The 12,929-nt window shown below is 42.0% G+C and overlaps 2 protein-coding genes across 2 annotated transcripts in view; both read left to right on the plus strand.

Moving 5' to 3' along the window:
- The first annotated feature begins 374 nt into the window (after positions 1-374).
- map2k2a (mitogen-activated protein kinase kinase 2a) lies at positions 375-10,915 on the plus strand. The gene is made up of 11 exons (XM_072389736.1): positions 375-1,272; positions 1,599-1,809; positions 2,621-2,767; positions 2,918-2,995; positions 3,416-3,467; positions 6,550-6,674; positions 7,265-7,478; positions 7,690-7,754; positions 7,840-7,901; positions 8,947-8,992; positions 9,093-10,915. The coding sequence occupies exons 1-11, from the start codon at positions 1,184-1,186 to the stop codon at positions 9,201-9,203; spliced, it is 1,200 nt and encodes a 399-aa protein (XP_072245837.1). The 5' UTR covers positions 375-1,183; the 3' UTR covers positions 9,204-10,915.
- A 431-nt stretch (positions 10,916-11,346) lies between these two features.
- LOC140312076 (cytochrome b-c1 complex subunit 10-like) overlaps positions 11,347-12,929 on the plus strand; it is a 61,057-nt gene continuing 59,474 nt past the window's right edge. The window contains exon 1 of the mRNA XM_072389744.1: positions 11,347-11,350. The gene's annotated coding sequence lies outside the window, so the exon portion shown is untranslated. The remainder of the gene's footprint in view (positions 11,351-12,929) is intronic.

Raw genomic sequence — 12,929 nt, forward strand, 5'->3', positions numbered from 1 at the left:
CAGATTTCATATTTGTTTTGGAGTCTTTGCCAGGAATTTAAAAAAAAAAGGGGCACATGACACGTTCAACAAATGCAGTGTAATGCAAAAATGTTAATGCTTTGTATTATAAGCTACATACAATGTGAGGTGACAGACCTATAAGAGCAATTCCACTTTGAACTTAGTCTTGATGCTTTCTGTTTTAATTTTATAGAACTTTTTTTTTTTTTTTGGATAAATTACTGGTGGTTCTGGTGGTTAAATCAGTGGTTCTGTGCTGTTAGAGATATTCAGTTCCCTCTGGTCGCCAGTGGGTGGCAGTAACGTACCTTGCTGCGTGTGCATCAACTGATATTAAACGCATAAGAAAGCTGCAGAGAGAGAGAGAGAGGCTCAGAAACGGTTGGTTGAACTGGGCTTGCACGTCGTTAAAAAGAAAAAAAGAAAACTTTACCGGAGCTGTTATAAACCACACATATCGTACATCCCTCGTGGGATTTATTTTATTTGACATAACTCGCATGAACTTGGTTGACAGTTTCAGTCTCGCGCTATTTATGCAGGGCTCATACTCCCTGTGGGTGTCGCACAGGTCTGGTGCTGTATGTGCTACAGGCAGCTGTAGTTTCCTGTATTGAGGCTCCAGCGGTCAGTAGCAAAGCCCTGTGCGTTTCAGAGCCGCGCGCCGAAACACGGAGAGATTACTGTCCGGACGCTGTAGGGAAGTCAACAGAGTCAGTCTCCTGGTGTAGCTGCCGGTAAAACCGAGGCGCACAGTGGACTCGTAGAAGCTCATAGGCGAGCGGGCTGCAGCACAGACTGAGAGACGCAGAGCACGATTTTTCCAGGAGCTAGCACTAGCTACTAGCTGCTAGGTGGCTAATGGGTAGCAGCAGCAGCAGGTAGATAACCCTGAAGAAGCCGGATAAAAGAAACGTGTTTATTTAAAATTTATTAGAAAAGAAGACTTTTAAAGGGCTTATCGGCATGATACCTTTGACCAAACTGGCAAACTGACATGCTACCGAAAGTACATTAACTTTGCTAACGCTAGCTAGCATCCTTCCCTAGCCACCTGAAGCGGATCCTGTTGCTTTTACAGACTGACTTTAGAACAAGGAACAGGTTAGATCAGCAGCTGCCCAGCTCTCTGCAGGAAAGTGTTTTATTGGGAAAGTCGTTGAGGCCAGGTGTTATTATAATGGCTCCCAAAAGAAGACCCGTTCCCCTGAACATTACGCCCATTGGCGAGGGACAGGCCACCTCCAATACCATCGATGCGGCATCTGAGTAAGTACCACGACTGTAAGTTAAAATAAGTTGTGCTCGTGTTACACAATGTGTTTTCTTTGGTATGTCCATATAAGTTAACTTTATCTAGAGGGGACTGCACAATATGGTGTTAACGAGGTGCATAGCCTCAACAATTGAGAAGATGTAAAAGAGAATACATCAAAATGTAATAAAAAATCCACCAACTTAATGAAATGCTACTGTTTTTTTTCTTTTTGTGTATATTCACTCGTCCTGTGTTTTGGACCCCAAGGCTATTGCAGAATAACCAGTGTCCACCTGTGTATTTACCTTTATTTATACAAATGTCTCCTCCTTCAAAGAGCCAACCTCGAGGCCTTACAAAAGAAGCTGGGTGAGTTGGACCTGGATGAACAACAGAGGAAACGACTGGAAGCCTTTCTCACCCAGAAAGCTCAGGTCGGGGAGTTGAAAGATGAAGATTTTGACCCCATATGTGAGCTGGGTGCCGGAAATGGTGGAGTGGTCAACAAGGTCCGCCACAAACCTTCGGGTTTGGTCATGGCTCGAAAGGTGAAGCTTGTCGGTTTTTGTACTTCACCAACATGTATGAGGCTCCTTTGACTTGCAAAGACAAACTCATCAGCAGGAACCATGTATTGCACAGAAATATGAAAACAATAGAGGTTAATTTTAATCTATTAAATATAAAATGTGAGCTTTAAGTTATCTGATTACAACATCAAACTGAAAACAACAGTAGCTGTAGTTGTAGCTAATACATATTCCTTTTTTTTTTTTTTTTTGCTTTTGTGATGAATAAGAAAATTGATGATGGAAATATAGCACATATATCTTGAGGGCATTTACCAGCAGTCATATCAGGTTTATTTCCTACTGTAGGGTGTCAGTTCTCATGTTAAAAATAATCAAACCTAAAGCTACATGTGTAACAATGGAACCCCTAAAACCTGCCTGAGCGGCTGATTTGATGATAAGTTATTTGACCTCATACACACTCTGCTGCAGCAACTCAAGCAAGCTCAGACTTGTAGGCTCTCGAGTGTTGGCGTGTGTGTCGGCATGTCAGTTGAGTTTTTTTTCCTAAAAATTGTGGAGATGCTGGGAAATGATTTGGGAAATGTGGGAACTTGTTTTTCGTTAATTGTCATGAGACATCCTCAATGCAGATTGATCAGTGTGTGCGCTGACATTGCTAACACTAGGCATGATCTAGCTTAGCTTGACACCATTTCTTAAGTTTTTAACTTCAGATGCAGTCGCGTCATTCGTGACCCCAAATTGAACAGCGTTTCACTTTTTCAAAAAAATTTTTTTTTTTTTTAATTAATTAATTTATTTTTATTACCTTTTCCCTCCTCAGTTGATCCACCTGGAAATAAAGCCTGCCATCAGAAACCAGATCATCAGAGAGCTGCAGGTGCTGCATGAATGCAACTCTCCCTACATTGTGGGTTTCTATGGAGCTTTTTACAGTGATGGAGAGATCAGCATCTGTATGGAGCACATGGTGAGAGACACAAACAGCCATTGATGGGTTTGGGAATAAGTGTTTTGATAACAAGAAAAGACTATTATTCAGCTGTGAAAAGCATGTATTCTGAAAAAGCCACGTATTGTTTCTCATCAGTCCCATTAAGTCACTTTTTGACCTCTACAGGATGGCGGATCATTGGACCAAGTGCTTAAAGAAGCCAGAAGAATCCCAGAAGATATCCTTGGAAATGTTAGCATAGCTGTATGTACATTATTCATGTATCATGAATATTTCTTTATATTTTTTTTGTACATTTTAAAACTATTTATTTTTACCAGATATAGATTTGTAATTTTTAAATGTTGTTTGCAGTATTTTAAACGTTGTTGCTGAATTAGGTGCTCTTGCAAAGATTTCTGCTTAACATTTGAGATTAATATATTGCTGCGTTTGCATGGCACAGTGTGGGTGTGTGTCTTGTAGGGTTGCTTGACTTAATGTGAGCTGTCCAGTCGTGCAGCAGGACTTGCCATATTTTGCGCCCTTTACTCTTGCACCATCTTTAAAGTGTAATAGTGGAATCACCAGAATGTTAATTATTTATTGTTATCAGTACAAGAGAAAGCCTCGACGTTGTGCCTCGTGTGTACTTGTTTGAAATGTTCTTTCTCTGGTTTATAGGTGTTGAGGGGATTAGCTTATCTGCGGGAGAAGCACCAGATTATGCACAGAGGTAAGAGCACTCTCTGATCTCAGGCTGTGTTTGCTATCACTCGCAGCCTATCTGGTCTTTATAAAGAGCTAATGGAGAGACGGGGATATATGGCTGCTGATTTATTTTGGACACTACTGGAACGCAGCAGTCCTTCAAAATTGTTTGTCAGATTTTCGGTACCATTACCAAAACGCCTGCAGGGTGGGAATGTGCCAAGTCCGAGATGATGGACAACACAAGTTTGGTGTTTTTGATCAAGAGCATGTTGTAATTGGCCTTTTTTTCAATTACGGTCTCGGTAATTTACATTTCCCTCAAACTTCTTTCTGCAGCATCTTATGGCGGTGCAAAAGGAAACAAAACTGGAGATCAATTAGTTGCGAGCAGAATTACTTGGTTGTGATGATAGACATTCACACATTCAGACAAATTTACTGTTTTGATACATTTATATTGTAGTAGGTCAGTTAAATCTCATGAGAAATGCTTTCGGAGGGAATGATGTAAAAAAAAAAACAGGGTGCTGTATATTCACCTTGTATGGACCGTTGAGTCCATTATGAGCACGACAGAACACACAAAGAGCAACATTTGTGGTTCATGCACTCTAAATGATATTTTATGACATTTGCAGCCTCTGTAGCATTAATGCAATCTAAATACTTTCAACGATGTTTGCTGGGGGGAGCATGATGATTCCCAATCCTTCTAATAGTGGTGAGACAGCCAACAGCAGTTCTGATCATGTTACATTGCATTTGGGCGGTTAAAAGTAATGAAAAAGAACAAATTATCCTGCTCTTTTCTGGTCACTTCTTAATGGCACTCTTGCTACTTGGTGCCAATACACAGACTAGTTGTGTGACACAAACCATTTGATGCGTCAGGTTAGCACATTTGAACTAATAACACATACTGGATCGATTCCAGTGTTGCCTTTTCATTCAGGTTCATATTAACTTTCTTCCTTTGTTTTCCTGGATATCTGTTTCGACTTTTTTTTTTTTACCGCGCTCACCACAGTGCAAGCTTTCGTGTGGGAGTGTTGCCACGTTTGTAGCATATTACATCTGTGCATTCAAACTAAATCACAAGTCGCACCTCGTGAAGTCGAAGGCCGGGAAGTTTTTCCACAACACCAGCGAGGAGTCATGGGTGTGCTGTTTTGAGGAGCACTGTTGAAGGGAGCGGTCAGACGGGCACGGTGCAGGACTGTGAAGTTTGACTGCTTCAGGGTCAGTGGTACTCCAGGATAGAGTTGTCTGCGCTCAGGCGGTAATTACAGCCTCTCAGATGTGATTATAGAGCAGCCGCACCCTGTTGACCCCTCCCTCTGTGTCTCTCTCAATCCTTCTCCCACTCTTTTATGCCTCCTTTTTTTTTTTTTTCTCAGTCACTCTTCGTATGTCCTTGGTCAGTAAAGGGGGGGGGGGTTACACACACACACACACCGCAGAGGACAGATTACAGGGCTCAGCCTTTCTTTTTTTTTTTTTTTTTCCTTGAAGGATGTTTTTTTGGTGATAAATGTGGTATGTGGAGGACTGGGCTTCTCTATAACAGGGACTCAACAAAAGCAGTGGGGGGGTGTTGTGTATGTCACCTGCAGCAGTCATGGTCGGCTGGAGTCTTGCTCTGAATCCTCCAGTGCTTTTTTTTTTGGTTTGTTTTTTGGCTCAACGTGAAAAAAGCGCATCGCATCATTTGGATGTAGTCACACGTAATCTCATTCATATACATCCACATATCTCCACCGGTTCTTCCATACAGGAGCTGAAACAGTATTGTGGAAATGTTTTGTTCCCTTTGGAGGTTTAGATTCTTACCCGTTACACAGTGCCATCAGAGAAGCATCTGATTGGTCCCCAATGCATTTGTAGCACGGAAGAGTTGACCTGCAACAGACTCTATGGCCTCCTATAAACCTGATCTCAAAATCGCAGCAGTTTAGAATTAGAATGGATTAGAAACTGAGATTGCAAAAATCCAAAGAGGAAATATTGCTAGAAATCCAAGATGGATGAACACCACACCTGCCAAGCACCCTGCAAAACTGTATCCAGTTTGTATCCATGATGTACCCTAGATACATGTGCATGTACAATGATGCGCTTTTATCAAAGGTTGGAAGAGAAAAATAAAAGATGCTTGATAGTTTGTTACTAATTGATCCGAAACTTTAGTATTTTTCGTTCGATATGAGTTTGCCACAGCATCGCCACCAGTGTCGCTATCTTCGCTGAGCTCTTGCAGGTGTCAGAACTTCCAGCCCCGCTGCAGGCAGACGGGCTCACAAACAGTTAAAACTGCCGGCTGTCCGGCGAGCTGCCGGGTGCTCCCACTTCACCCTTTGAACTATGTCGTATTTTTCAGGTAAATGATCGTTCAGGCTCTTTTGTGATACAAGAGTTAATGGGGGTAAGTTGTGGAATCAAGCCTTTTGGATGAAAGGTGAAACGCCTTTATGATCCAAGAAGAAGTCCAGTTGTCCTTATTCAAGCTCTGACGATTAACCATGACTGGGATAACTGGGAATCTTCATCAACGTCTTTTGCAGACTTGACCTCAAACAAAAAAATGACTCTCGTGGAAGCACTGAACAGCAGGACACATGAACTTCACTGATAAACTGCATCACTCCTCAGTTTTCCTTTTAAAATACAACATGAGTTGGGTCATTCCTGCGAGTTGTCTGTTTATGACCAAATAGTTGATTTCATTGCTCTTGTTTGAAATGGGGAGAACCAGAACTGCACCGGGGAAATGTGGAGGTGGAAAGTGTTTTTATGCCTCCGTGCAAGTATTCCTTTATTATTGGTAGCAGCTACTATCAAGACAAGCCGACCTGCATTTTGGAGAACTTGGCGCAGCTTATATGAAGTTGGGCGCTAAAACTATTCATAGCATCGTTTTTAATTACAGCCTGTTTTACTGGCACTGTGGTGCATTACCAGAAAAGTTAAATGATGTTTGTTTGCTGCTTCTTTAGTTATGTCACCTTCCTTGTACTGCTCTGTTTTGTTTTTTTTCTCAGTAGAGTATGAAAGTGTGAGTTTTAAGTGTCTCTCTTGTTTGTTTGTCCCCCCCCCCTGCCGTATAGACGTGAAGCCCTCCAACATCCTGGTCAACTCTCGTGGGGAGATCAAGCTGTGCGACTTTGGTGTGAGCGGCCAGCTCATAGATTCCATGGCCAACTCCTTTGTTGGAACGCGCTCCTACATGTCTGTGAGTCAGCACTGCACGCCTGCGCCCCCACCCCTTTTCCTCTGGCCCTATCCCCACTTTCCTTCTTCACTCCTCTCACATTGCTCTCGTTCACTGGTTCTACCCTCCGCCTTCCTTTCCTCTGCCCCTCCCTTACTCAACCTGCCAAGAAGCGAGGGCTGTGCCCAGGAAAGGGCTCTTTGGCAGTTAGGGAGACAACTGTTCTTGCGTTCTCGTTATTCTATCTCCCCAATCTTAAACACCTGGTGGGTACAGTGCCACAAGCTGCTTCTCTTTCTCATCCTTTACCCAGAATCATCACTGGAGTAGAGGTCTTTGCCCCGGGATTGTAATTCTTAACACGCCCATACCTGTCCTTGTTCAACCTTCTGACTAAATCTGCTCTTCCCTTCCTGCCAAACCTCCTCATTCTCTGTCCTCTTGCCCTAACCACACCTCACCTCTTCTTACCATATCACCCCCCCCTCCCCCCTCCTCTCCCCTTCCCACTTCTCTCTACTTCCTGTACATTTTTTTCGCACACGCTCTCGCCTTCCAGCATCTTGGCTCTACCTGCTTTCTCTCTGACGTATTTGCGTGTTTCTCAACAGCCGGAGAGACTGCAGGGCACTCACTACTCAGTTCAGTCTGACGTATGGAGCATGGGGCTGTCCCTGGTGGAGCTGGCGATTGGCCGCTACCCCATCCCCCCACCAGACGCCAAAGAGCTGGAAGCCATCTTCGGACGTGCCGTTATGGATGGGGCTGAGGGAGAGCCTCACACCAACATGCAGAGACCCAGGCCACCTGGCAGACCTGTTAGCGGTATGAAATGCAAAAGGATCGGATGCAGAGTTAGCAGTGACAATGTTTTGTTTGTTTAGTTTTTTTTAAATCAGGTTTGGAAGATAAAAGTCCTCTCACTTGATTGAATAAAAGAAGCTTGTCTTACATCTGATTTACACTGTTTTTTCATGATTTTAATCATTTAAAAAACCAAACTCAGTGATGTCTGTTATATGCAAACTCACCGCAGGACATGGGATGGACAGTCGACCTGCCATGGCCATCTTTGAGCTTTTGGACTACATTGTGAATGAGGTCTGAGACATAAACTGCTTTGAAAATATTAACACTTACTGTCAGTTGTTCTATTTCTGATGTTTGATTCTTGCTTCTTCCTCAGCCGCCACCGAAACTGCCGCACGGTGTCTTCACCAGTGACTTCCAGGACTTTGTGACAAAATGGTGAGGAATCCATGGAAGTTCTCCGGTCTGCTTTTAAAATCTGAGTAAAACATAATTTCCCTTCTGAGTCCGTCACATCACAGAAAAGTGTGTGAAGCGCTTTGCTGACCTGATAAACGGATCTCGGGTCACGTGAGCCACGCTAATGAGTCAAACTGAGCTCGTTTTAACCAAAGCAAACTCTCAGACGTCAGATCATGGACACACACTGAAGATATTAAATATTTCAGTCACCTTTTAAGCTTTGTTGCCAACGTTGTTAGATTGTGCAGCTACAAATTTATCCACCAAGCAGTTACTGCAGAAACTTTTAGTCTTAGAATAGGTGTGCAGCCTTAATCTACGATGTGCAACTCCAGGGATTGTGTTCCCGTAAAGTTTCATAACAACCACGGTACATGTGGTTAACCTGCCTCTATAATTCACCTGCTGCAAATCTGAGTCTCTCAACTGGTGTGTCGCCAGATCTGCGATGGTTACCCCATTTCAGCCTTTTGTTTTTTAACTAAATGACTTCATTTTTTAAAAAAAAGTTTTTATTTTTATTATTCACACATTACTTAAGTGGACAGACCAAGTTCTGGCATCCAGGCAAGACTCATGTCTGCGTTGAGGAAGACCTGTTAGCTAGCTAGCTAGCAGCTAATCTGAAGCTAAAAATCAGTTTAACAGCCCAGCACAATTCAGAAAAACAGTTTCGTATTTTAACATGTTTTAAGGAACTATTGTCTAACCTTTCCATGCAAATCTCTGAATTTGCTTCCCTCTTGTAAAACAAAATAGCATAATAATTCTGAATATAGCATGCTTCAAATTTCCACAAGACTACATGTAGTGGACTTCCCAACTACTTTGGATGTAACAAAATCCTCTTACAGAGTCTGTAAACCTAGAAGTGTGCTTATTCTGTACGTATGTTTCACTGTACAGTGAAAGTAAAACGATCAAGTAACAATGACTAAAATACTTTCTTTATAGTGGATGTGAATATTAACAAGATAAATGAATGTTTGACTCATATGTTTGGTGTTCTCTGTGTCTGCAGTTTGATTAAAAACCCAGCTGAGAGGGCAGACCTGAAGATGCTTATGGTGGGTAACTGAACAGTCTGATCATTTGCTCTCTCGTTTATTTGGTGAACCAACATAGACGGTGCTACCTTTGCAAACACAAGTTTCCTTGTGGTTTCAGAGTCACACGTTCATCAAGCGAGCAGAGGTGGAAGGAGTGGACTTTGCCGGCTGGTTGTGCAGAACGATGGGCCTGAACCAGCCCAGCACTCCCACCCGCACCACTGAGTGACGCCCCCCCCCGCGCCCCCAGCACTACCCTTACACATACATATACTTTGCGTACACAAGCCACACCACACTTTCTGGCACTTTTTCCATCTTGCTCTTGGGTAAAATGGTTTTGGCTTCCTTTTCATTTATTTCTTCACCAGCAGCAGGGCCCATTTAGTCATTGTATCGTAAGACCACAGCTCCACCACAACAGTGTCTCGAGCTGCCGCAGCTCATGTTTTCACACTGGTACAGAAAACGTAAAGCACTGAAGGGCTGCCATTGTGTCAGCGGAATCTGCATCGACAAACTTGTTTTGTATGGTTGAATATTCTGTATTTATGTTTCCTATAGTAACGGTTGGTTGTGGCTTGTGGGGCCTTTTATTAACCTGCTGAAGAGATTTGTCGGGCGGTAAATGAGAGGGAAATCTGAACGCATTACTTATTCGCAAACTCTGTATAGGTTTGCTGGAGGCGAGTGCAACTATTTTGATTGAAAAGTCATTTTGTCTGAATTATTCATGCTAAAATGGTCTCGGCAGAGACTTCTCAATCCCCTCCAGTACAATACTGTAGTTTGCGAGCGGAGTGCAGGACACACGTTTAAGAAGTCGCGTCCACTTTTTGGCAGATCGGCGCTCACTCTGAAGATAATTTCTTTTTCGTAAAGTGTCGCAAACCAAAGAGGGCACTCGTGACTACTAAAGTTTGTTAAGTTAATGGTTGGTCTTTTTAAATTCCTGAGCAGTATATCGGTGTACTTTGAACGTTCTGAGTTTTCATTCAGTGATCTGTATACCGGTTGTGTTGACATGCTTGTTTCCTTTTTCCCGTGTACATTTGAATTCACATCTTGCGCTGTATGTCTCACATGAGGAGGGGGAGGCGTATCCTGTGGAGGCCTAATATATGCTAGAATGTCATTGACATTGAGAAAACAATGATCAAAATGTATTCATGGGATGATATAGCATGGTTTATTATCTCTAATACTGTATGTGTATTTTATTTCCCAAGATCACGATGGGGGGGATGTAAGCTGGTGTTTTTATCAAGCCTGAATCTCTGCGATGTCGATATGAATTTTCAATCACGTTGACGATTTGACTTTTTTTTCTCTCTCTCTTTTTCTTGTTGTTCTGTACTTTCTCTTAAAGCGTATTTGGTTATATTTTCATCGTTCTGCTACGTGTGGCGCTCCAAGCTATTTCTTGGAACACAAGCAACCTTAGGGGGCTCGCTTGTGGAAAAAGACTTGGGTTCAAATACTGTTTAAACTCCCTTCCATGTGATTTAACCCAATTAATTTTGGTGAAAAAATGCGGATTCTGAAGTGAAATGTCAGATCTGCCAAAAAAAAAAAAAAAAGAAGGTACAAAGAGTCCGACTGAACATTTTAACCCAGGTCAGTGTTGGTCACATGGTGGTGGTGTTACCTGCTAGCCTGCCGTCTTGCTAGAGCTCTTGTATTCTCTTTGCTTATGGCTGCCCTTTCTTATTCCCTCCCCTCCGAAATGTGCATTCGTTAAAGGCAAATGGATGCGTTGTCACTTGTATGTGTACAAAGCTATATACAAAAATTACAGGAGTACTATTTTGCAGTCTTAATATACAAATTTTTGATTTATGTAAAAGACAAGGAGAAGAGTCATTTTATGATAATATAAAATGTGTTGGATATGGTTATGTGTATAAAAAAAAATTTAAATAAAACTTATTTGTGAATGTATTGCCAGCTGTGCGCTCGCCCCACCAGTATGAATCCATACGCAGATCTTCTGTGAAACTTGAATTGAGTCATTGATGTTGTCATCACTGCTGTAACCTTTGGGTGGAATTTGGGTGTTTAAGCAAGGAGGATTTACCGTAAAACCCTTGCATAATATACAGAATCATTCCAGTGATTTTATACCAAATTTGCTATTTTTTTTTTCTCTTTTTGGACCTTTAAAAAAAAAAAATGTCTCAAACATTCAGACAGTTGGAAAAACTAATTTGGACCATGAACAGGGAAATATGTAAGGCCTGCGGCAAGTTACTGTTAATATTAAGCAATTGAACAAGAAACAAAGCATCCAAAGTGGATCATCAACATGTAGCTCAGGCCGTGCATGATTTCAGACAGCAAGGCGCTGCTGCAGGTGATCAGAACTGCTTGGAAACATCATCAGGGAGCATTTACTGAGCATGTCTGCGGAGTGTCCGTGTGGAGCTGCGAGGTGCTAAAATCCACACACCTGGGACAGCTGGCCATCACAGGCGAACACGCACAATCACAATCACTTCTCAAGTTTTCAGGGTTTTCTTCGAAATCCTCATGGTATTAGATTTGGTAACATCCTGACTGCACTTGGATGAAGAGTGTGGAACCTACTTGACGGTTTTTTTTTTTTGTTTTGTTTTGTTTTATGCCAACTAATAATATGTCAACAATGCGCGCGTGGATGCGCGTCTGTGATTGGCGGATGTTCGGCTGACCTGCGCTGTTCCGCCGCACCACTCAATTCATTAGTGCTTCGAACCATAGCAACTAATAGCGTCAGGCAGCTATTTTTTCTTTTAATGGACGTTGCCAGCACATTTTGGAGGCGAATAACGGGCTGAAAACGCCGTATAAAACCTAAAAAGGGTGAGTGGCGTTCTTAATGTTTGCAGATGAATCTATTGAAATTTCCTGCCTCTACGCTCTTTGCTACACTGAGAACACGGACCACGAAGCAGGCTTGATTTTACATTTAATTTACAGTCGAGACACTTTATGGACTCACTTATTAGAGTGAATTTTAATTGTGTATGTTTTTTCCATTATTTTATGTTATTGGGCCCTTGCAGTCAACACATTGGCGAATACGTGAGTTAAACTTTGGTCTGCTACAATGAAATTAAAGTTGTCATTCACACACCAGTTATTTTTTTTTGTTTAAATGTATTATTATTATTATAAAAAAAAGTTTTCACTTTGACCTGGTCAAGCACAGTATGCTCCCTGACTTTAGCCAACACCTTTGGCAGAACTTTCTTTAGATCCAGGAGGATCAATTGGGTCATCAGATTTAAATAGTGAACAGTTAAAATACTTCTGGGTGAAGGGAGGTACATACAGATTTATGTTGACATGTTCCCTTGTGAGTTGTACATACAAAGAGCCAAAGAGAGTGTGCTTAGAAATAAAACATGCTGTCAGAGTGTCAGGGAGGAGTATTATTGGACATTAACAACCACCAGCACTTATTTGTCACTGCTAACATAAAGGTAGGCCAGCAGTTTTATACACGTCTTTACACTCATATTGAATATATCATCCATTTTTTTTAGGAGGTAATGTGGCCGTGTCTTTACAGGGACTGTTGTTTACTGTCTTCTCTTTCGGTTAGAATTAATCAAAACCATCATTCAGACAGTAATGACAAATGCAGATCACACGTGGGACGTCTGGCAGGGAAGTGGACCAGTTCAAATTGGGCTGAAAGGCGACGTTGCTATAAAAATATCTGACATCATCTCAGACAGCCTCCTACCGAAAACAACTCATTTGGACTTTGGATAATTTGGCATAACTGAACAGAAGGCATCCTGTAACGATATGCAGTTCATGAGAACATGTGGAGTTTGAAGTCTTCATTTCACTCAAGCACAGCTTACCCACCTGCATCCTTTTCACTTACTTTTGTAGATTATAGCAACTGCAGACATCAGAAGTCCACACAATGCAGTTCATGTGCTTTTCTAAGAACCTAAGTAAA

This window comes from Leuresthes tenuis, unplaced genomic scaffold, assembly GCF_036924035.1.
Source record: "Leuresthes tenuis unplaced genomic scaffold, fLeuTen1.0.hap1 SCAF_7, whole genome shotgun sequence".
Lineage (NCBI taxonomy): Eukaryota > Metazoa > Chordata > Actinopteri > Atheriniformes > Atherinopsidae > Leuresthes > Leuresthes tenuis.

Excerpts from the sequence above, each read along its gene's own strand:
- map2k2a (XM_072389736.1), top strand. The coding sequence starts at position 1,184 with ATGGCTCCCAAAAGAAGACCCGTTCCCCTGAACATTACGCCCATTGGC. Across the intron at positions 2,768-2,917 it reads GCATCTGTATGGAGCACATG|GATGGCGGATCATTGGACCA; the intron begins GTGAGAGACACA and ends TGACCTCTACAG. Across the intron at positions 2,996-3,415 it reads TTGGAAATGTTAGCATAGCT|GTGTTGAGGGGATTAGCTTA; the intron begins GTATGTACATTA and ends TCTGGTTTATAG.